General features: G+C 40.0%; 1 protein-coding gene across 3 annotated transcripts in view; it reads left to right on the top strand.

Annotated features, from left to right (window-relative positions):
* The window catches only part of LOC116829382 (formin-like), a 254,480-nt gene that overhangs the window by 175,592 nt on the left and 53,128 nt on the right, over positions 1 to 25,760 (top strand). For all 3 annotated transcript variants that reach the window (XM_075065486.1, XM_075065487.1, XM_075065488.1), the window contains one exon: positions 10,847 to 10,939. In XM_075065486.1, coding sequence (XP_074921587.1) covers positions 10,847 to 10,939 — 93 coding nt within the window. The remainder of the gene's footprint in view (positions 1 to 10,846; positions 10,940 to 25,760) is intronic.

Genomic DNA, 25,760 nt, shown 5'->3' on the forward strand with positions numbered 1-25,760 from the left:
TGTTATAGAGTATTCTCGAAGTCACCAAATCCAATTTCTGCCAACCAAGGCACTATCCATAGGCCAAGATCTCTCATCAAGAACTGCCACTGACGCTAGCCATCCCTCTGGGAACTAACATCTTGAGCACCTCAAATGGTGATTGTTGAAGAATCGCATGGGGAAAATGCTCTGTAGCAGACAAGACTCTGTCTATTTAGGATTTTGTTTGGTGGCTAATAGTCAAGTACTTTCCCCATTGAGTGGTCCATGAAAGCAAGTTAAGGGTCCAATAGTAAAGAAAATAATTGTGCATAAGAGCATAGATCTTCTACTAATAGAGAACAACTTTGTACAGTCTCATTGTTCTCATCAAAGCCTTGTAAATCATTTATAGGTAAGACATCCCAAATGTGAATGGCAAATTTAACTTGAGGTGTGTTTATTCTTTTTTCCCTTTAAACTGCCCTTCATATAAGACACCAATGTTTATGGGCTCCTGAGAGGTTCTGTTCATAGCCCCAACATCTGTTGCCTTCAACTGTGGACCCTCCCATATAAATTCTCAAAGTCTCTGTGTCTCAAGTGACTCTTCTCTACTTTCCAGTTGAGAAGGGCTGGCTGCATTTCCTTCTGTTTAGTTAAAGTGCCCTGCAGTCAGTCAGATAAGGTTACTAGCTCTGTCTCTTTCTTCATCCAGTGGCTGAGCATATGGGCTCCTTGGAATGTTCAGACCTCGGTCTGCCTAGTATTAAGAATTGAGCCATGGGCTGTCCCTGTGTATGTTGCATTAGTTTACATGTTTATTGATTGCTGATGCAAATGCAAAGAAAATCCATCTCTACAATTATGCTGGAACATAATCTAGCAGTAATTCATGATGCCCATTCACAGTCTGCCAAAGTCTTGCTTCCTTTAGAGTACAGTGCAAGACTCATTTCTTAAGTCTTTCCTCAATTGATATAGCAACAGACTGGCTGGTAAACACTTCTTTATCTTCGCAATATCCCTGCATCTCACTTATACCTCCTCCTTAGAAAGAAGACTATTTACAATCCTACCAGTGGAGCAGAGAGCAAAGATCTACCAGGACTGCAACAAAACAGTTCCTCCGGTTGGTACCCAGATACTAGTAGAGAATGGTGCATTATAAATATATATAGATACATATTGTAGAAGCAAATAGTGGAAAATAAATAGTGTAACCCAAAGCTGCAACTGAATGCATCTTCATTCAGACTTCCCACCCCCGACTTAATATTGAAGTTATTTGACAAGTTATTTACATGCAAGATAAGGGTAACAAACTTCACCTTGAGGAAGTTATAAAGCATTTATACAAAATCAAAGTAATTTAACATCATTATTAATATTCTGATATCAGATTAAAGGAAAATGCAGCTAAAGTCTGTCAATCACCATTCTAGTCCTCACAGAGACATGGACCTTATGGTACAAAAGTGGGTCCTTTTAGTTTTGTTTTGCTAAATTTGGCTTTTAGGAAATAACTTAAAGGCTCCTTGGTATAAAAGAATGGGTGATTCTAAAAGTCAGTCCAGGGAAGATGACCAAAGAGAACGGTAATTTTCCTGCCTAAAATAAGCCTGCCTTATAATGCGAAAAAGAAAGCAGCACGTCTTTAACAATCCCATGATAATATAACCTACCAGGTTCTGAGCAGACACTGGGATATACAAACAGTGGTGGCTGTTAGCAGTTTTCACTGTGACATAACTCAAGAGGGATATTATCAGTGACAGGTTTACAGGAATCCATGGTGTTAATACTTGGGTTCACTGTCAGGCTGATTCCCATAAGTGCTACTGGTGGTCCTGGTAAGTAAATGTTCAGCTATTCAGTGTTATCAACACGGAACTATTTCTGGTTTTGCATTTACTTTAAAAATGATGCTTAAAAAATACCAGCTCCTGCCCAATTGACATTGCAGTACTCTTTACGTGAAAGTTTGTTTATAGGCAATGATTCTCCTGACAGATTTACAGTGTCTGTGGAGGTTTAAAAGACTATTGCCCAATAGGCATTAAGTGAGAGGCATTCAGCTTTATAAATATTTTAGCTTATATTGGGGATTTTTTAAGAACTTTCTGAGCCAAATACTGCATTAAAACTGAAGACAGTGGCAAACTAATAATCAGCAGTTTCCAGCTTTGTTCTAATGTTTTGCTAATGGTTTCCATTTCTATGGCCAAGATTTGGAGTGTGAAGCACAATGTACATCCAACAGTTTGTAATTTTAGGGTTTTCAAATAACATTTGTTCTTACATTACACACATACTTTCTTTTTTGCAATAGTTCATTTAGAAATAAACAATTCAAAGTAGCCTATTACAATTAATGTGACTAATACACAGTGTGTATCAAGAAACCGTCCCAAAAGTTTATTAGCACAGTTGACAGCGTACATCTGTTTGCACTGAGTAATGCTAAACAGGTTGTTTATCTTGACACCCTTGTGTATTTGCTTGGATCATCACTTTGGAATTGGCTAGTGAGGAAGGAAATGTACATTTGGTGTGTTTTGGTAACTCTTCCATTAGCCTCCTTGGAATCTTAAAGGTTGCTCTGTTGCCTTTTAAGATTTGTATGTGTCTGCCTCATAATCAATCTGATCTGCTTATCTCATTATGGTCATTTATGGTTAAATCTTGCTGAAATAATTTTTGCTTTTGAGAGGATATGCTTTCTATTTAAACACCCTCTGTATAGGACAGGCATTATTTCAAAATCACTAATGGATTTGCATTGCAAGCACAGTAGCTTTTTTTATTTTTAATGTAGAAAATGAAGATAAATGATAAAATATCACATTTCATTTGTAATTTCTTTGTAATGTGTTTGACTTAACTGGACAGAGATTTTTTTAAAAAGTGTTAACATCCTTTGAAATAAAATATACATTAAATAAACATGCAAGTATTTTTGCAACTACAAATGGTGTTTCTAAAAGGACTTTGAATGAAAACTGCCTGCCATAGATCAAAGTCCACTCTTAAAAATTAAGGCTTTTAAGTTACTATTTTTCTTTGTGTTCTCTGTGGATAAAAATCATACCAGATATAGAACATAAAGTGAGGCACAGAGAGGTTGTGACTTCTCTAGTGTCAGATATGGAATCTGGTAAGTGAACTTTTAATTTATATGAAAGATTATATTCAGGGGTAAGGGAAGATAACTGTCAGGATTTGAGTATTATATGGGAAGAGACTAAAAAATGCATTGCATTAAAATCCATGAACCAAGTGAAAAGAGCAAAGAAGGAAGAAAAAGAAGTATTAAGGAGGGAAATATAGAAAGGAGAGAGAAAGATGATTGTTCAACAATTTAAACTTACAAAAGAAAGATGTAGAAAGATAGGAATTGTCATACTAAGTCAGACCCATGGTCCATCTAGTTTTGTATCTGATAGCCAGCACCATGTACTTCAGAAAAAGGTGCAAGATGCCTCACGGTTGGCAAATGTGGAGTAATTGGTCTCATTATGGCTCCTAATCCCTGATAGAGATTGAGTTAAAATATGAAACATGAGGTTTTATCTCCCCGGCAATTAATGAGGCAAGCATTTCACATCTGCCTTGAGAGTCAGAATAATCCAGTCTTTACAGCATGTCTCATATCCAGCTGGAAGAAGTAAGCAAAAACCCTTATCCCCTCTTTCAATATAATTAACTGGAATCCAAGCTCAGATGCACCTATTTTTGGCTAGAACAAGTAATTTTTTTTCTTCATAGACCAAAGCTACAGAATGCTAAGTATCATGTAACCTAAATTCTGAATCAGTTAAATAATTGAATGCAGGGGCTTAATGCGGGTGTAGGCAACATTGTCCCAAATACATGCACAATCAATAGCCTCACCTTCCAAATATTTCTCATACTTTAAAGCAAACTGGCATATCGTTAAAAGCTCCCATTACAGTTGCTTAAATTCAAAAATAAAATAAAATAGCATATGGATTCAGTATAGCAGCTGATAAACACCTTCCTTCATCTTTTGCTGACCAAAGGAATTTAGGATTGCACTGCTTGTTGACAGATGATGACTTCATCATGAGTGCCCCGGCCTTTGCTAACTCAAAACTAGAATTCTGCAACAGACCCTATTTGGGGCTACTCTTGGTGCTCATCTCAGAAGCTTCACTAAGTGTACATGTCTGTGCTCCATAATGCACATTGGCTGCCAGTTAACTTCTACATGTAAATCCATAAAAGCAGCAAAAAATCCTATGGCACCTTATACTCTAACAGACGTATTGGAGCATGAGCTTTTGTGAATGAATACCCACTTCATCGGATGGACTCTTTGCTGCTTTTACAGGTCTAGGCTAACACAGCTACCCCTCTGATACATGAAAATCTATGTGCATCTAAATAGTTATCCATGAAGTCTTAAATAGTGTAGTCTATGGTTATCTGACAGACAACCTCTCCTTCTGTGACCTGGCCTGATAGCTGCTGTCTGAAAGAGAGCTTCAGGGTATGTCTACACTACGGGATTATTCCGATTTTATATAAACCGGTTTTGTAAAACAGATTGTATAAATCGAGTGCACGTGGCCACACTAAGCACATTAATTCAGTGGTGTGCGTCCATGTACCGAGGCTAGCGTCGATTTCTGGAATGTTGCACTGTGGGTAGCTATCCTGTAGCTATCCCATAGTTCCCGCAGTCTCCCCCACTCATTGGAATTCTGGGTTGAGATTCCAATGAATAATGGTGCAAAAACAGTGTCGCGGGTGATTCTGGGTAAATGTCGTCACTCATTCCTTCCTCCATGAAAGCAACGGCATACAATCATTTCGCGCCCTTTTCCCCTGGATTTCCCTGGCAGACGCCATAGCATGGCAACCATGGAGCCCATTTTGCCTTTTGTCACTATCACCATGTGTACTGGATGCCGCTGACAGAGGCGGTACTGCAGTGCTACACAGCAGCATTCATTTGCCTTTTCAAGATAGCAGAGACGGTTATCAGTCGTTCTGTACCATCTGCTATGCCATTGTAAATTGGCGATGAGAAGACGGTTATCAGTCATTCTGTACCGTCTGCTGCTGTCATGGGTGCTCCTGGCTGACCTTCACTGAGGTCAGCCGGGGGCGCAAAGACAAAAATGGGAATGACTCCCTGGGTCAATCCCTCCTTTATGTTGTATCTAAAAATAGAGTCAGTCCTGCTTAGAATAGGGGCAGTGTATTAGAGAACCAGTGTACTGAGAGCCACAGCTGCTCCGTGTCAGATCCTGCAGAAATGATGAGCTGCATGCCATCCTAGGGATGCCCTGCAACAACCCACCTGTTGCTTCTCTCCTCCCCAACCCTCCTGGGCTACCGTTGCAGTGTCCCCCCATTTGTGTGTATAGAGTAATAAAGAATGCAGGAATAAGAAACATGACTTTTTAGGAGAGTAAAATGAGGGGGAGGCAGCCTTCAGCTGTATGATAGTCCAGGCAGGACATTAAACGGTGCAGGAGAGAGGAGCCAGCATCCCGCTGTTATGATAGTCCAGGCAGTACAGAATCTTTCTTTAGACATGAAAGGAGGGGGCTGATGGAGCTCAGCCCCAGTTGCTATGATGAAGACGGTTACCAGCGTTTCTGTACCATCTGCCGGAATGACTGGAAGTCATTCTATTTTTACCTATGCACCCCCGGCCGACCTCACCTGAGGCCAGCCAGGAGCACTCACGGAGTGATGACGGGGACGGCTGCCAGTCCTCTGCACTGTACCGTCTGCCACCAGGGAAGGGAGGGGAAGGATGCTGCTGTTCAGTGCCGCAGCACCGCGTCTACCAGCAGCATGCAGTAGACATACGGTGACATTGAAAAAAGTCAAGAAATGATTTTTTTCCCTTTTCTTCATGGGGAGGAGAGGGGGAGTAAATTGACGAGATATACCCTGAACCATCCCGGACAATGTGTTTACCCTACAGGCACTGGAGCTCAGCCAAGAAGCAAATGCTTTTCAGAGACTGCGGGGACTGTGGGATAGCTGAAGTCCTCGGTACCCCTAGTCCTCTCCCTCCATGAGCGTCCATTTTGATTCCTTTTGGGTTTCCGTTAACGCTTCAGCACAGCACTGTGCTGTGGACTCTGTATCATAGCCTGAAGATTTTTTTAAATGCTTGGCATTTCGTCTTCTTGTAACGAGCCTCTGGTTAGAAAGATTTGTCTCCCCATACAGCGAGTCAGATCCAGTATCTCCGTATGGTCCATTGCTGGAGCTCTTTGGATTTGGGACTGCCATCACCACCCGTGCTAATCAGAGATCACGCTGACCAAACAGGAATGAAATTCAAAAGTTCACGGGGCTTTTCCTGTCTACCTGGCCAGTGGCATCCGAGTTCAGATTGCTTTCCAGAGCAATCACAGTGGTGCACTGTGGGATACCGCCCAGAGGCCAATACCATCGATTTGTGGTCACACAAACCCTAATCCAACATGACAATACCGATTTCAGCGCTACTCCTCTCGTCGGGGAGGAGTACAGAAACCGGTTTAAAGAGCCCTTTATATCAATGTAAAGGTCCTTGTTGTGTGGACGGGTGCAGGGTTAAATTGGTTTAATGCTGCTAAATTCAGTTTAAACGTGTGGTGTAGACCAGGCCTCAGTTTTCTCTCTTAAGGGTGATGCACATGAGAACTCAAAGGCAGGGCTGGCTCCAGGCACCAGTAGAGGAAACAGGTACTTGGGGCGGCCAATGGGAAGGGGCAGCACATCCAGGTCTTCGGCAGCAATTTGGCAGCAGGTCCCTCAGTCCCTCTTGGAGCAAAGGACCCGCGGATGAATTACCGCCGAAGAATGAAGTGGTGCGGTAGAGCTGCCGCCGAAGTGCCGCCGATCGCGGCTTTATCTTTTTTTTTTCATTATTCTTCGCCTCTTGGGGCGGCAAAACAGGCTGGAGCCGGCCCTGCTCAAAGGACAGACAGTGTATTAGAAATGGCAAGACTTTCTGCTGGATTCTTATTCCATTATATATAGGCTTGACAGAATTCAATTTTTAATATTTTTTTAATAATTTTGACTGATAATATTGATGTTTATATTTAAGCACTTTTTCTCACATTTCTCAGTTTAAGTAATCACAGTTGCAGGAAATTATGGGGGGTAAGACAATCCAAGGAAGTCAAGCAATTTATGACAGTATATATTGAGATTTAAAAAGTTAAAGCCTTCTAACTGCTAAAACACAAATTGTCAATATCACATGTCAAAATATACAAAGTAAATATCCTTAAATCAAGCTCTTATAATATCTCAAGCAGCATTTTTGTTTTTGCCTATCTGTAAATTTAAGTTATTAACAATGGAAATATTCTGTGTATTTACAGTGAAATCCATATTTACTGACATTTACCAATAAAAATCTAATCCTTTCAAGCCTAATTATATGTGAGTACAATATTGGTCACCTTTAGAGAGAATATTTTTCAGGCTTTCCACTAACTTCAGACACTGGAATCACTGCCCTTTGGTCTAATTGTTGTTTGTTCTTTATGCTCCTCTCAATCTGGTTGTTACAGGATGATTGAGTATATGCGCGCTTTGACTTCAGCAGAAAACTGGTCATCTCAGCATTCTAGTCTTCATTAACAATGACTTTGTCTAACCCACCTGTCTGGTCTGTTCCACCCTAATCCTTCTCTTCTCTTCCTTGATCTCTCCATCCAATCTTTCCCTAGCCTTACAAATGAATTTTCTCCATTCTCCCCATTCATCAACCTACCCTATCTATTCCCCATACACTACTGCTTTCACTTAGCGACATCCTCCCTCATTCCTGTCACCTGATTTATTTACATTTTTGAGTCTTCCCTATAAAAGTCCTTATTAAAAAAATAATGTAAATTGAAAAAAAAATAAAAAGTAATACATCCCAATCTTGGTCATTTAAAAATCACATATGACAATACCTAAGTAATGACAACATAAAATTAAAAACCTTATCGGTGGGGGTTCATTTTTGCAGGGAATCTCTTATTAGTGAGGCACTCTGCATATTTTGGGACGTTCAAAAATGATAAATAATAATGTATGCTACCTGTTTTGGGGGAGGTGGTTTTTTATTCCATTCTAGCCTATGTAAAATGGGCCCTGCTGCCACCTCATAAGAAATACTTGTAATAATAATGTTTTTCTTGTTTGCCTCAAAATAATTTCCTTTACTGCAAGTGCTCTTTGTCAAAGCCTTAAAAATCATGCTACATCTCAACTCAAGAACTTGAAATATGTACTTCCACGGTCACATTTTTGTCATTTCATATTTGCGTGGAATAATTTCTAAGGCTTATTTTATGTGGCATTTTCTCTTTAGACTTTTGTTTTAAACACACAGGAAAAGTAGCCACAAAATTGTGGCTTCTAATTTCTGCCAACCTTTAATAAAAGAACTTCAAAAATTTTTTAGAATCATTTTGTTTATAGAGTTTTTTTTCTTCCAGCTTTTTCTCTGTATTCTACAAATAAAATATTACAATTTATCTGAGTTACTTTGGGACTCTCATTTTGCTTATATAAATTGAAAAATTGTGTGTGAATATGTTTCATTCAATATATTTCTACAATCATATATGTATGATTATAGTAAAAACTACAGTTCAGGTTTTTAATGGCGAGAAGCTTATGTTGTGAAGAAAATGATCGTGCTGTGTCTATATCTCTTTTTCTGATTTGGTTTTTTGTTTTTGTTTTTTCTTGTTCTGAAGCCATGTATATAGGTGAGCAGACAAGAAGAGTCTTTATTTAACCAGATATGTTATGAACAAATTCAAACCCCAGTCTTAACAAGTAGATGGGCACAAGCAAATTCCCATTGACTTCAGTGGGACTGTTTTATATGCGCAGGATTGTTTCTGCATGCCACAAATTGCAAGATTTGAGGTTAAAGATAAATATACAATGCAGTTCATAAAAATAAAGACTGTGGTTTATATTAGTAGGAAGGATCTCCCTGGGTATAGATAAATATTTGATCACTTCAAATTCTAGTCTTATATAGCTGAGCTATGGAAGAATGTTTAATTATCATACAACACTTTTAAAGGGAAGCAGATATCTTTTCAATATATTTCTGCAGCAACAAATGTCAAGAAAAGAGTTTTCTGGTCATGTTAGATTTTTCTTTTTAACATAGACTACATTGGGGAGGGGAGTTTCAACAAAAACTCAAACAAATGGTTTCAGTGATTTCTTTAAGGCAGTCTTGGTGGTCCAAATGTATTATATGCTGTACTATTGGTTGTATAATAAAATGCATACATATATTCTCAACCTTCTGCTGACTTCTTTCCCTATGCTGCAAACCTCAAATGTGTGACATCTATTAACCAGATAACTTTATTGTTAATTATACATTCTTCCCTCCCTCTTGCACATTTCTGAGGGATACTAAATTTACTGGAATAAACTGAATTATTAACTGGAGTGAAGTTGGCTGGCTTTCCATTTAAATATGTATATGTTTCATGAAATCAAATTATAGCCCTCTGGTTTAGTTGTGAAATAAATTTCCATTCCAATTAAACACATGGAAACTATATTTTTTGGAGGTGAGAAAACGAAAACAATTTCCTGCTTGCACTGGTTCAATGGGTAATTGCAAAATTTTCAGGTATTGGTTTCTGACAATCTCATTTCACCTTTAGTATAATCTAGAATCTCAGAATTCTGAGAAATATAGTAGGACTTCCTAGGGCAATGCCTAAATTCTGCAACAGTTAACTTGGCTTCTATAGGAAATGACATGGCAGCAAGACCTAAATTATTTGGTAAATTAGGCAATGGATGCGTCATAATTAGGCAGAAGTTCACTTTGCTTCTACTAAGTTGACCTGCTAAATTCAAGTTAAATGGGTGACCATGAACCAGCACTAATACACGTGGTTGAATTTCAGTGAAGGTTGGCTAGCTTGTATTAGCAAAATCTAATCTAAACTCAACCTTTTTTTCTAGTCATAACAAGGTTCTCGTGGAGGCAGTGAGCAGGCATGGGATTTGATGCCTGAAATACGTTGATGACAACCAGTTTTAGTTCTTTATCTCAAATGCAGTGAGAGCAGTTTACCAATTCATCCAGCATCTTGCTGGGTTTGGTATTTTGATGAGGGCAAGGCAGTTGACACTCTGTCCAGATAAGACTAAAATCATGCTCATGGTTTTGGGGAAAATAAACTAAGAAAATGGCAGAGATGATATCTTCCCTTGATTGGTGGAGTTTGCCTGCCTCTTGTTACTAATTTGCCAACCTGGATAGTCCTGTTGGATCTGCAGCTCTATTGGGATTCTGAGGAAGCAACGGTAGCCAAGAGATGCTTTTATCACTTAGATTTGACCTGAAGGTTGCATTCTCTTCTTCTGGAAGTGGAACTCACCACAATGATCCATACCTTTGTTACCTTCGTGTTAGACTGCTGTATTGCATACTTCATGAGACTATTCCTTAATACAGCTCAGATATCAGTTGGGGCAGATTGTGGTGGTACATTTGTGATGGAGTGGTGTTCCTTCCAAACATTAATAAATTATACCACTATTTCACGATCTATACTGGCTTCAATTTAGTTTCCAACCCATTCCCATTACAAACAGTCATTACAAAAGCTGAATTCCACTGCATATAAACTATATTTAAAAAAAGATTGTCTAGTTCTTCAGCAATTCTGGCTGAGGCTACTTTTAACTTTAATGCAGTTATTAGATTCAGCAAGGCAGATGCATTATGAAATATACATTGCTTCATAAAGTTTGAATGGTAAATGAGTAGGCATATAATTGTTGAAATAATAGGGTTATTTAAGAGTTATCAGTTAAATATTCAGTGTTAAAATATCTTACTCTGCACTTTTATTTGTAGCCTGTGAAAAGCAAATGAGAGTCGTTTGCAAAGAATCTTCAGAACAGCATCTCCAGCCCTTCAAGGATAAATTGGAAGAGTTTTTTCAGAAAGGCAAGCACATTTTTCTTAAACCTTTTTGTTCATATTTCAGTGTTTGGAGAGTTTGCTGTACATATATTAGTATGTTGTCTTAAATAACCAATGCTGCAAAACTAGAAGCTAAACAATGTCAGTTATGGGTCATAAGTACTAATAATTCCACAGATCTTTAAAACTCTGGCATCACTTGCCAGTGACCGGTAGTGTTACCATAGTCTCACTAGCTCTTCATTTCTCAGAGTTTTTTTGCATCGTTAAATCACTAGTTGCAATAAAACTGTGTTTTAGGATAGACTGTTACTTAATACATTGAGTCTAAATCTTCCAGTCTATGGAAAAGTGACATGAAAAATGTCCTAATCTTGTATTCATATTAAGTCAAAGATTTGAGATTAAAAACTAAGTCCATGAAAGTAAGACAGCTGAGGGTCCTCAGGGAGATGACCCTGTGGCCTGGAGTCAGTAGTGGGAGGATCTTGGTAGACCCTAAATAGTTGTGCAACTGATACACTGTAAGTCTGGGAGTTTATGTCTACACTTAAAATGCTACAGCAGCATGTAGCTGTGCCTGTCACAACTGGAACAGGGGCAGTCAGACTAGTGATTGGAGCAGGAGTCAGGTACTGGGAGCTCAAAGTCCAAGAGGGCAGACCGAGAGTCAGGCATCAGAAGGCAGGCAGGGTCAGGTTACCAGGAGATTGGGGTCAGGCTCCAGGTTACAGACAGCGGCTGAAGAGCAAAGACTAGGACAAACGAGTTGGAAGCCAGAGTCTAGGATCTATCACAAGCAGGGTCTGGAGCAGAGACAGGCAGGCAGTCTGCATTGTTGCTCAGACAGCTTTCTATCATAGGGCTGCCGGGCTGTCACTCAAGCCCTGTTGGGTGGTGCTTCCTTCCAAGCCCATCCTCACAAGGTCCTCATGTGGGAGCCCAGCTTAAGCATCCCGTGGTGATGTAATGGCATCAGCAGCAGAGAACCCCCTTTGTCCCAGGTTCCAGCTCTGCAAGTTCTTACGGCCCGCTGTAGCGCTTCTGTGTAGACACTACCTATTCTGACATGAGGGGTGCTCTCCACCTCCCCACGAAGTAGTAGTTAGATGGATGGAAGAATTCTTCAGTTGATCTAACGCTGTCTATACTGCATATTAGGTCAGTATAGGTATGCCTTTCAGAGCTGTGGATTTTTCACACCACTGAGATGTAGCAATGCCAGTGTAAGTTCCTAATGTAGACCAGGCCTGAGTTTCTGGTACTGAAATCAGACATTTTAGATAAGTCCTGCATTCTTTGGTAGAACCTTGCTGAGTCTAGTGAAGCTGCAAGGGTTGGGAAAGAAAAAACCCATGTGCAGCGAGCAGGACCGTCCCTAGGGGGTGCAGGGCCTGGGACAAATCAACCTATATGGGCCCCCCTTACCATTTTATACAGGTGAAATCTGGTGTGAGGAGGGGACACCAGTGCTAGGGGGCGAGGGCCGATGGAGAGTCACAGAGTGGCACCGGTGCTCAGGGCAAAGGGGACCCCTGTGCTGGAGGATCCCAGAAAAGGGGAGAGGTCTGGGGCTAAAGTGCAATGAAGGCGGTCAGCCGGTGTGGTGAAGAAACAAAAGGGGATAGAACAACTGTTCACAGAGAAGAATCTTTTTGATACCTATGTGGAGAAGAGCAGCCACATTGATGTGGAGGCCTGAGAGGATAAGACAAAAACTGTTCTTGACCAGAGCTTCGGAAAAAGACAGAGAGCAAAGACTGGAACTGGAGAAATTGAAGCGTGGTTTGGAGCAGCTGGAACAGATGCAGGAAGAGCTCTCCATGCTTGTAACTGGTAGGGAAAATTTGGAGATGGCCTAATGGTCTGTAGACCCAAGTCTGGAAGACCAGATCCATTCTGCTAATAAAACTTAAGGTGAAGCCATCAAAGAACTCCACTCTCTGCAGACCCAGGTAAAAGAGTGTATGCAGGAGTTGGATGAGATGTGCTGCTTAAAAGAAAAGGTTGTGACATAGGTCTTGAAGAAAAAGAAGGATTTAATCTGGCTAATGGCAGAGATGGAGAGCAGCGCCTGCTGCTAGAGAAGAAGCTGGACGAGCTTCCCACTGAGGTGGAGACCCTTCTGGCAGAGTAACACCAAGACCAATGAAGGCTTGAAGTGCATCACAGAGGAGGAGTTGCATCACTAGAGGAGAGAGGCAAAGTTGGCTGTACATCTCAGAACACAATCGAGAAAATAATGGGGGTGGAAGAGGAAAACAAACATTTGATCTTCTGGGTGTTGCAGGCAAAGATTCATGGACCTTGATATTTGTAAGAATCTCAAAAGGAGCTGACTCTTTATAGGATTTTCTCTATGGTGAATGATGTAATTGTATCCATATCCATGAAGAGTGCTCTCAGACAATGAATCAGCCTTTTGCCAGGTCCACCCAGGTAAAGGCCAGTTTTGGCTTCCCCACCATAGCCACAGGAGGATTGGACATTTCAAAAGTGGCACTCATCATAAACCTTCGTTTGCTAATGAACACTACAGAATATGTGCATTACATTGGTTGTACAGGCTGAGTTGAAAACTATGGCCACAGCACTTCATTGTTCAATGAGAAGAATACAAGCAGCGCACATTTCTTGTTAGTCTTGCTTGTTGAGGTTAAAAAGGAAATGTCATCCAGGCTGGGCGATGTAGGTAAGGCTCTAACAATTTATGGAGAGCCTGCCCTGGAGATAGAAAAGGGGGGATGGGATAAAGTGTAACGGGTCACTTGCTGGAGGATTCTCTGCAGCTTGAGGTCTTCAAACCACAATTTGAGGACTTCAATAACTCTGACATAGGTTAGGGGTTTGTTATAGAAGTGGATGGGTGAGATTCTGTGGCCTGCATTGTACAGGAGGTCAGACTAGATGATCATAATGGTCCCTTCTGACCTTACAGTCTATGAGTCTATGAAGATGTGCTGTCCCTTTAAGGGCAGGTGTGGGTCCAGCTCAGGAGAGCACCTAGTCAAAGATCAAGGTAATCTATCAAAGAGAGGTGGGGGGAAACGGAGGCAGCCACTGCACTAAATCCTCATGACAATGTTACATGTGATATATTTCTACAATGTGGCACTGTAGGAAATTAAAAAAAAATGTTCAGTGGACAGTAATAGGTAATCCTCATGAAAGTGGGTATGTCAAATGGTGAATTATTCCTATGCAATGTAATTGATTAAAACACAAAATATTTTTGGAGTGGTGATTCTAGAATGCCAGTAATTGTGACTATAATAGTTCTGCAGCATAAAAAAAATCACGTTAGTTACAAGAAGCTTTATTTGAAGGGAGTTTCCATGATTATTCTGCTGAAGTTGTACTCTACTTTTTTTCTGCATATTTGGGTATCATGCATCTCAGTTAGAAACTCAGATTCTGGTATTGTCACAGCAGTTATATGAGACACTCCTAAAGGTTATCAGAACCAGTTGTAACCATTATGGTGACTACACAAGGAAGTTGTATTCCCAAATGAGCAATATCACTCACAAAGTCAGAATCAATTTAGCATTTAATGTCTGAGAAGTCACAAGAACTGTGACTCAATTGATTCCTGAAAGGACTCATATTTACAAAAACTGTGATCACTGAAACAGTCATAACCATTTAATTTTTCCTCTATAAGCCATAACTTCTTGTCACACTTAAAAGAAAGTGGTCTCTGAATTTAGCTTCATCTTTTTTTTATAAAGGTCCTCCTAACATCAGGGAATCTTTAAATAACTTTACTTTATGAAGCTACAGTACTAAAATAATATAATTGCCTAAATAAACACTGTTTTTGAACAACAGCTCTTATTAAACTACACCTCTACCCTGATATAATGCGATCCAATATAACACGAATTCGGATATAACGCGGTAAAGCAGCGCTCTGGGGAGGGGGGGGAGTGGATCAATGCAAATTCGATATAACTCAGTTTCACCTATAACGCGGTAAGATTTTTTGGCTCCCGAGGATAGCGTTATATCGAGGTAGAGGTGTACTGTTAAATACATCTGACATTTCTCAATATAACACTTCTCCTTCTCAAGGTTATTGTACTTAATCTAATTTGCTTGAGTTTTTAAATCACAAATTTGTGTGGCTGTTACGTAGGCTACAAGTTTCTTATCACAAATTATAACAAGTTCTTAATGATATGTTTCTAGAAAATGTAATACATATATTTAAGTTTCTCATAAAGTTAGCAGGGACCCTGTAAAAGAAGGAATCCACAGGTGTGGCTGTTGTAGGTTGTCTTTTCATCTCATTTAATTGGCAATTTGTATTTATAGCTTTAGCAGTAAGTGCTGGAGGTGAGATAGTTTGCTGTATGTGTGCACATTAACACTAGCATTCTCCCACATGCTGTTTTATCTTGCCTTCCTTTAAGCCTATGCCTCACTACTGTTGGGACTAACCAGCTTTATTTACACAACCCAGATATACATAAGTAAATAAACCTTAATTGCTAGCATTTCCCCATCAGAATTTAAAAATCAAACATTTCTTTTTCAAGATCATTGTGTTGGTGTTTTTTGTAGATTACTTGATTCTTAGTGCCATAGGACCTGCCATATTGAAGCTGCTCAGAGGTCCATATTGTCCTTTACCCTGTCCTCAACAGTGGCCAAAGCCAGATGTTTTACAGGAAAGACATCAATTGCATTTAATTGTGCAATATTATATTTGTGAAAAATTTTGTTCCTGACATCAGTTGATCAGTGTACATGGAATTTGTATTTTGCTAATTTTATTCCAGCCAATGTAAGTGAAGAGTATATTCTTATTCCTATAGATGTCTTAACTTTAAAAAAGATATTTGCTTCAGTAGTGTCCTGTGACAGTGAGTTCTGAGTTAATTATCTGCTAAGTACACAATATTTCGTTTTAAAAGAGAACCTGTTGGCTTTTAATTTTGTTGCATGCCTTCTTGGTCTGTGGTGTGGTTATGTTTTTTTGTTCTCTAGGGAGGAGTAAATAAGAGCACTTGGCTGGCATCCACTATATTCTATGTATGTATATTTGTCTCTCAATTCTTCTTTTTTGCCTACATTGTTATAGTCATTCTAATCTCACCTCGTATGGAAGCCTCCATTCCTGCTATCATTGTACTTTTCTTGTTTCAGCTTTTTTTTAGATGTTCTGTCTATAATTATACATAATATTTAAGGCAACGAGTAAGGATACGCCATCATTTTACAAAACAGCATCACAATATTTTCCATATCAATCTCTTTCCCCTTTTTACACTTGTTTTTGCATAAACATTCTTGTTGAGCTGTCCACTTTGATGACTAGAACTTTTCCTAGTTAAGGTAGTTCCTAACTCAGAACCTGTTAGAGCGTACCACTGTTTCTTCCACTTGTCTTTACTGAGTTTGAGCTGCTATCATGGTGTCTTTCTAGAGTGCTCTTGTTAACAAATCCTAATATTAATGTTTTCTGCAAACTTTGACACCTTTCTGCTTACCTCTTATACGAGGCAGTTGATAACTATAATATTAACAAAGTTCTTGGACTTGTGCCCCTCATATGGTAGCAAGGTGTTTTACAAACTGTGTAACCATTATCTCTAGTCTAGTCTAGTCTGTTCTGAGTGGGTTCTTATTTATTGGAAAAATTAAAAGGTCTATGCCAAAAAATGTAAAAGTCTGCACACAATATTTTAAAATTCTGCAATATTCTGCAAATTTAATTTATCAAAATAACACAACATAATCCCATGAGATTCAATTACTTTGGTAATTTATTTCAAAATACCTGTCAGCAAGTATGTCTGTAACAGTACAGGCACACACAAAATTTCCCCCAGGAATAGAGAGTTAAAGAAACCCCTATGACAACCCAGTTTCTGTTTCTCTGCCCCCCCCACCCCCACCCTTGAACTCAGGTGGGTGTGAGGGGGAGACACCCACACCCCCCCCCAGAGCCCAGCCATGCTCCCCCCAGCCAATACACCTGAACCCACTACCCCCCAGAGCCCAGCCGCAGGGCCCTCCCTAGCTCAGACACCCATGCTTCCTCCCCCTCCGAGCCCAGCTGTGTCCCCCCAGCCTACATACCGCCTCCCCCTTGGAGCCAGGGATCCACAGGGAGAAACAGCCTATTGCTGGGTCCCTGGCTTGTGTGGAGTTTCCTGCATGCTGGCATCTCCTTCCCTCAAGGCATGCAGGGAACTGCAGCTTCCAGGAACTCTGTACTCTCTCTCCCTTCCCCTGGCAGTGTCTTCTATGTGCCAGCTGGGCTCTACTGGGCCCAGCGGCCCATATTGGCAGCCAGCTACACTGCAGCCCATTTCTATGGGGGAAAGGAAATTCTGCACACAAAACATTAATTTCTGCAAAATTCTGCATTGTGCAGTGGTGCAGAATTCCCCCGGGAGTATGTTCTGAAGTGGGTGCAATAGAGTGGATTTTGTTTTGCAATTTTTTGATAATATATGCACATGTTGCTATGTGTTTGTTAGAGGGAGGGAGAGGGAGAGGATTTATACCTCATTCTCTCTATAGAGAATGCTCTGTCACCACAGATCAGCAGCACACAACCTCCCATGGGATCAGACTAGGACTGGGTTTTTATGATCTGTTGTGGGCATTACACTGGCTTTACTTTCTTCTTTCAGGGATAGAAAGGAATTTTTCCCTCATTGCCAGATTGGCTGGGGAGGGTATGTTTCATCACCTTCCCAAAAGAGGTCAGGGGCCCAATTGGGTAGGTAAGGAAGTACGGTCAAGTGGTTGCAACTTAGCAGGTGGCAAGTGTCCTGTTCAGGTACTCATTCCATAGGACATACGGTTCCTTGATAACTCAAAGTTGGAAGTGGACTTAGGAGTAAGATATACTCTAAGGAACCTAGGGCAGGATGGTTGCTGCTCCTAATGTCTGGTACAGTGGGATACAGCCCCCTTTAACTTATATATGAGGGGAGAGTGGCACAGTTGCAGGAACTAGGGAAGGGGCAGGGCTGACAGCAGCCCTCCCAGATAGGTGGGAACAATTAAGGAAAAGATAATGACCTGCATTGTATGCTGGGTATGTCCCAGTTGAGTTAATAAAGATGTGGCCTAATTAAACCACATTCTTTGTATCTTGTCTGTCTTGCTTTATGGTTGGGACACACCACAGGCGCAGAGGATAAGTGACTTGCCGAAGGTAACATAGTAAGCTGGTGGCACAGTCAGAGATGGTACCCTGGTCTCCTGGCTCCAGTTCCGCTGATATATTTACCTGACTATTTTGCTTCAGTTTTGAACTAAATATTATATGGATTACTGTTTTATATACATAAATAACAAAAAGCACAAACTCTAATACTGAACTCTATATCACCCTAATAATATTCTCTTTCCCTAGTAGTTACTGGTCATTTTTTCCTGTTGTTTACTTACTATCTCTTAAGCAGTTTTTAATCCAAGACAAGTCTTCATTTTTAATTCAGTGGTAACTAAATTCCCATCTAGCAATAAGTGGAACTGAAGAAAAACTCATTGTTTTATAATCCCTGGGATTAACTAACAGTTTTTAAAAAGTTTACTACCTTCCTGACCTCTTCTATTGCGGCTTTTTATTTTCAAGATTAGCTGAGCTAGCCATCTTGAAGTCTTGAATGATCCTGGTGATATACTGCAGATTAATTATTTTAATGGTTTCATCACTTTATTTCTTTCTGGACATCTCTAAGACTGTGTAGGTTTCTTTTCCTTTAAAATTTCCCACCATTGTTACCAGCAGTGTAGCCCCACTGTTGGTACCCACACTGGGACTGGCAACAAGCATTTTTATCACTGTCATTCAGGTCTGATCTAAACTTGTGACAATAGTAAAAATAACAGCAGCTGATGTACACTAGCACTCCCATCATTGCATGCATTGGTGGAGATTGCGTAGTGGTATGATGATTCAGTAGTCTGAGCAAGTGTCTGGAGTTAGGTTAAATCAACAAATGCATTTCACCTCTGCATATGCCATGTTTGATTCCATGAAAGGTTCTAACCAAATTGATATTTCTGTTTCCTCATTTTAGAGGTTTCATTCCAAGTTGCTGCCCCTAGAAACTGAAAACCAATATGCTCATTTAGTCCAGGTATCTTTGCTGAGGCTTGACAAGTGATCTGGATGCTTGTCCATTTTAAGGATGCTGAAATTTAAACCATTCATTTCACACAGGCCTGTTAGACGGTAACAGTTTATAGGTACTAGCAATCTGGATCTAATTTGAACCAGTGACCAAGAAATAAAAGACTTCATGTCCCATTACTGATCCCCTGCGTCATCCCATTCCCCATGGGATGTTTTAAATCCTTCAGAAACATGGCTTCTCCATGTATGGAAGAAATGGGACTCCCTTCTTCAAATGTGACTTGATGAAAAAACAGTACTGGTTAGAGGATTGAATCTTGCTGGAAGAGCTTTGAGCTAATACTGTATCTCACCACTGTCTGCTGCTATCGTTGCTTCCTCTACTTATATCTCCTCCCCACTTCTCCTCTCACTAGTGCTAGATGCTTCCCAGCTTGTATGCAGTAGGGCATGTATGGCAGAGCTACTAAATGTGTGATATTCATGAGACATGAGTGACACTTGGCACCCCTGGTCTTACCATCAATTGGCACAGGTGGTTCTGAAGGGCTAAACCTGGTCTGAACCTGTTTGTAACAAAATCTCACAGAGGTGAGTTTTGTATGACAGCAAGTTACATTGGAAACATTTAACACAGTTCTAGCCAGGATGGTGTTAATTTTAGCATGCAACCTTGAAATTATTACCAAGGACATTTACACCATTTATGTATGAGTTTATGACCAGGCAATAAAGATATGAGAGATGGGAGTCACATGTGGGAACAGTCCATGTATTACAGGAAAGCTAGGTTTCAATACTTCAGCACAAGTTGTGCTGAACACTGGAGTTTTAATCTGGATTCCAAACTTTGTTGTTTTTTTGTGATTTCAAGTTTCAGGCCCTTAATGTTGCTTGGATATAGTTTTTGTGCTTTTGTAATTTTCAAATGCTTCCCAGCTCATCTTGAACCAGCACAATTCTCCCTAAACTTACATATCAAAAATAAATTAGCCGCCCTATGTACTACAAATGTAAATTTATCACCTGAACGTATATGAATGAAATGAATAAACCTCTCTTGCTCAAGTCCTTTAAATACACAAATTCAGTATAGACATTGTTTCTGAAGGATTTAAAACATCCAGGCATTTGATCATTGTGCAGCTGAAAACTGAGACTTACTCTTTTTTTTTTTTTTAATACTGGTGACAATGAGATAGCAGTGGAAACTTGCTGCTAATAGAAGTTGGAACTGAAGAGAAACAGATTAATACAGGAGACAAAAAAAGGGTGAGGAGAAAGGGGAGTTTCATACAAGAGTAAAAATTGATGAAAACAGAAAAGAGGAAATGAATATAGTAAAACAAGAAATAGATGAATACTACAACCACAACTACCACCACGCAAAAATCAAGAGATTTTCAGAACAGTAAAAGAAGAATCATGCTGTTATATTTTTATTTCTTTCCTTTGGGTATCTTTGTTGCCCCTCCATCAAGTTATTTTTTCCATCTTCTTTGAATCAAGAAATTGTAATATAGTGAAACCTGCAGACTCATTATATCTTTAACTCTGTTTCTTCTGAAGTCACTTACTTATAGCTTGAAGCTTTACAGTAAAAGGATAGTACTCTGTGTGGGGTTACAATGGAAGTCCTACAGACTTATACATTTAAAGTTCATGAAAACAAAATTAAAAAATCCTGATTGATGGTATTGGAGCTAGTATAGGGCAAATTTCAAAAAATTCAGAGTTTCAGTTTAGATAAGTGTCTGGTAGTTCAGCTGCTTCTCTGAAATCAGGTTTTTCTTCATACGCAGAATTTTCAGTACTTCCTAATTATAGCTAGGCTGTAAATACTTCAAGAAACCCCCCAGATTGGTTAGTTTTATCAGAACTGTTTGTATTTTCCTAATTACAGTTAATTCTAATTAGTGATAATATTGCTGCTTTGTACCTAAAAAAACAGAGACTGTTCTGGAGACTGACATGTTGAAATGCTAGAAGGGATAAACGACTGCTGCTGGAGTCTGAACTGTTTTGTGCAATAGGAGGTAGTGTAGTCTATTGCTTAGACCAAGGAACTGAACACCAGAACCACTGGGTTCTATTCCCAGTTTAGTCCTTGCCATATGACTCTGGAAAAGGTAGTTAGTTTCTCTGGGCTTCACTTTTCCAATCTGTAAAATGTAAATAATAACTTTTGCCTATCCTGTATGTTGTGGAGAAAAAAAATTGTGACATCCTGATGAGCAAAATGGTGTTAATACTACATTAGCACATTTCAGGTCAGCATGGTTATTTAAAAAGGATTTTCTTCAAATGCACCAGCTAGAAGTGGGAACAACCTTTAATCATTTTAACTGTATAATGTGAAAGCAGTAATACAAACAACCATACACTTACTACTTTTCCAGTGGAGTTGCTATATAATTTCCCTTACTTATCTCATCTTTTACACTCCTTTGATAGAATTAGAGGAACTTTGTAATTGTAAACTTAAAAATGTGTTTAGGTGTTTTTTTTTAATGTTTCTTCAATTCATAAAAGTCTATGAATTACTCAGAAAAACCTGCTGTTTGGCAAGAAGACTTCCATACTGGAATAATAAACTGAATAGCTGATTTACAACTAATACAAGGAATTCTTAATTATCAGTACATTAGAGATCTGGCACCCCTATTCAAAAAGTTAAGTATGGAAGGGCGGGCTACGATATGTAATGGATGCACAGAAAGGGTAACACTTATTTTGTCCTCTTTCCTTAGAAGAGAAAAAGTACCTTACTGGGAGAGGAGTTTATGAAACAGCTGGCGTGCAAGGGATAGCAGCTGAACTGAGGCTTGCTTTCTTAGTCCCAGTATTTGGAAAGTGAGAAAATAGTTTGCTAGTATAGCATCTTGCAGATAAGAAATAACATTACAAAGGAAGGTAGTTAGCCAGGAGCCATTGGCATTTGTTTTTCAGGATAAGTCTTGGTATCTTTGACTATCCTCCCAAAAATCATACAAAAAGATGCAACTGACATGGAGAGAAGGGGACCGGCTTTCATAGAATTTATTTATTACTTCCCCAATATGCTGCTACTACAACCCCAGTGGGGAGACAGTCCATTGGCAGAAGCTTGGCTGTACATAAGTGATTCTGATAAATTAGACCTCTTCCTCCAGCTGTTCAGGACATGAGGTACCCTCCACAGTGAGCCAGAAGACTTGGATTTTCAGCAGTTATCATAGGACAAACATAACCCATTCTACATTTCTCAGCAGAGAAAGCAACAAGAGGGTTAATACTTTACTGTTAAAGGAAATATTTGGGTTTACAAGGTCAGAGAGTGGGCAGTCTCATGTTGGGGCACAATAGATTTTGCAAATCATTGTTAGTGGAGAGGAAAACTGTTTAGGAAAAGGCCTGTGACGCCTCATGTACCAAAGGTGGCTGGAACATGGTGAGGAGGGACATTTGGATTTATTAAGCAGTGCAGACTTTTGAGACCAATCCAATTGACAGGTGAAGTGGAACTGCGCACAGATCTAAAAAATAATTGTAGTTTAGCTTCAAGTGATCAGTGACTTTATCACATTTATAAATGTGCAAACAGAATCAAATCTAGACCAATAATATATATGTTTGGTGCTTTAAGAGTGTCAATTTCACAAAGCTGAAAACAATTGTGAGCCAAATCATCTGAGAAGAAGAATTTCGTCAGAATAACACTTCTTACTCGATGCCCAAAAAGCCACAATTGAGGAAGAAGGCTGTGTTGATTAAAACTCCTATCTTGTTTAGAGGGAAATTGAAGGCATCCATAAAAAACAACATATAAACAACTGAAAGAAAGGGGAAGTTGATAATAATTAATATCAATCAGAAATTAGGAATGGTAGAAAATTGATGGGGAAAAAAGGGGAAAAAGCAGACATCTGTGTCCAGCAGATTAAGGACAATAAGAAGTTTTGGGAACAAAAAGAATCCTAACAATCTTACTAATCCATTACTAAAAGGAAATGGTAAAATTATCAATAAAGATGCAGAAAAGGCAGAAGCGTTAAATAAAGATTTCTGTTTTCTAGTTGGGGGAAAAAACAGATGATCTATTCAGATGATGATGATGGGAACATTCTTACCATTCCATTAGTATCTTAGGAGGATGTTAAACTGCAGCTACTGAAGTTACACATTTTTAAATCAGGAGGCCCAGATAACGTGCATCCTAGAGTTTTATAAGAGCTGGCTGAGGATCATGCTGGACCACAGATGTTGATTTTCAAAAAGTCTTGAAATGCTGGGCAAGTTCCAGAAGATTGGAAAAATGTTAATGTTTTGCCAATATTAAAAAAGAGTAAAAGAGGATGACCCAAATAATTATAGGCCTGTTAGCCTGATATTAATCCTGGGCAAGATAACAGAGCAGCTGATACGGAATTCAGTTAATAAAGAATTAAAGATTGGGGAAATATTTAATACCAATCAACATGGGTTTATGGAAAATAGATCCCATCAAACTAACTTGATATCTTTTGTTGAGGAGACTACAAGTTTGGTTGTTAAAGGTAATAGTGTTGACTATACTTAGATTTCTGTAAGGCATTGTCTTGGTATCACACAACTTTTTGATTAAAAAAAACTAGAACAATATAAAATTAACATGGCACACATTAAGACCTCGCTAACTAATGGATCTCAAAATGTAATTGTAAATGGGAAATCATCACTGAATCATTTTTTTTCTAGTGAGGCCATGCAGGGCTTGGTTCTTGGTGCTACGCTGTTTAACATTTTGGTCAATGGCCTGGAAGACAACACAAAATCACTACTGTTAATGTTCTGAGATGACACAAAGATTGAGGGAGTGATAAATAATGAAGAGGACAGGTCAGTAATTCAGAGGGATCTGGATCTTGTGATATATTGGGCTCAAGCAAACTATATGTGTTTTAATACAACTAAATGTAAATGTGTATATTTAGGAACAAAGAATGTAGGCCATACTTGCAGTATGGGGAACTCAATTCTGGGAATCAGTGACTCTGAAAAAGATTTTGGGGAGGGGGAGATTGTGAGATAATCAGCTGAACATGAGCTCCAAGTGTGATGCTGTGGCCAAAAGGGCTATTGTGATCCTAGAATGCATGAACAGAAATCTCAAATTGAAGTTAGAGAGGTTCTTTTAGCTCTGTATTTGGTGAGTGTGACCACTGCTGGAATATTGTGTCCAGTTGTGGTGTCCACAATTCAAGAAGGATGTTAATGAAGTGGTGAGGTTACAGAGAAGAGCCACAAGAATGACTGAAGGATAGACTCAATGAGTTCTATCTACTTAGCTTAATAAAGAGAATAAGGGATGACTTGATTGCAATTTGTAAATACCTACATGAGGAATAAATATTGATAATGGGCTCTTTTGTCTAGCAGAGAAAGGTGTAACATGATCCAATGGCTGGAAGTTGAAGCTAGACAAATTCAGAGAGGAAATAAAGTGTAAATTTTGGACAGAGTAATTAACCATTGGAACAATTTACCAAGAATTGTGGTGGATTCTCTATTACAGACCACTTTAAAATCAAGCATGGATTTTTTCTAAAAGATACAGGGAGTGTATGTAGGGCCCATGTTATACAGGAGGTCAGACTAAATCAGTGGTTCCCAAATTTGTTTATCTGCCACATCCACAGGTTCAGCCGATCACTGCTCCCAGTGGCCACAGTTCGCTGCTCCAGGCCAATGGGAGCTGCTGGAAGCGGCAGCAAGTATGTCCCTTGGCCCGCGCTTCAGGCCAGCAGACAGGGTTTGAGTTCAGCCCTTGAGGGGGCCACTTAGGGATCTGGGGCAAAATCAGTAATTGGTCCTGCTAGCGAAGGCAGGGGACTGGACTTGATGACCCTTCGGGGTCCCTTCCAGTTCTAGGAGATATTGCCTTATTATTATTATAAGGCAACACCCTGATTGTCAACTGGTTGGACCAGATCAACTATGCCTTCCCTATACTACCCCTCTTGCCACACATCCTTCACAAACTCTGAGAGGAGAAGGCAATGGTCATCTTAATCACTCCGTTCTGACCTTGCCAGTTCCGGTTTCCCCTTCTTCTCCCCATGTTGAAGTATCCTCCTCTCCTGCTCCTGATGTTTCCAGAACTGCTCGCGCAACACAATGGCAGACTCCAGCACCCCAATCTGTGGATGCCTCACCTGACAGTTTGGTTTTTGGATGGACACCTCCGCTAGCATGCGAGTGTTTGTTGGCAGAATGAGATGTCCTCTACAATAGCAGGAAGGACTCTATGAGATGATCCTACCAAGCCAAATGGGTGCATTTCACTTCTTAAGCCCAACAGAAAGGTCTTGTCCTTGAGGTTCTGGGCACCCCAATGCTCTTAGATTATTTCCTTCACCTAAAAGCCTTGGGGTTCACTCTTAGCTCCATCAAGGTGCATGATCAACAGCTATTACCACTTTCTACCCTCTAGTATAGGGATGGACAACCTGAGCCTGAGAAGGAGCCAGAATTTACCAATGTACATTGCCAAAGAGCCACAGTAATAACTCAGCAGCCTCCCATCAGCTCCCTTCCACCCCGCTCCCAGCGCCTCCCACCCACTGTCAGCCCCGCCGATCAGCGCCTCCCCCTTCCTCCCCGCACCTCCAGATCAGCTGTTTTTTGGTGCACAGGAGGATCTGGGGGAAAGGGAGGAGGAGCGATGGCCCAGCAGGCCCAGCGGAGGGTGCAGGAAGGGATGTAGTGGGGGCAAGGCCTGTG

This window comes from Chelonoidis abingdonii, chromosome 4 (genome assembly GCF_003597395.2).
Source record: "Chelonoidis abingdonii isolate Lonesome George chromosome 4, CheloAbing_2.0, whole genome shotgun sequence".
NCBI classification, from domain to species: Eukaryota; Metazoa; Chordata; order Testudines; family Testudinidae; genus Chelonoidis; species Chelonoidis abingdonii.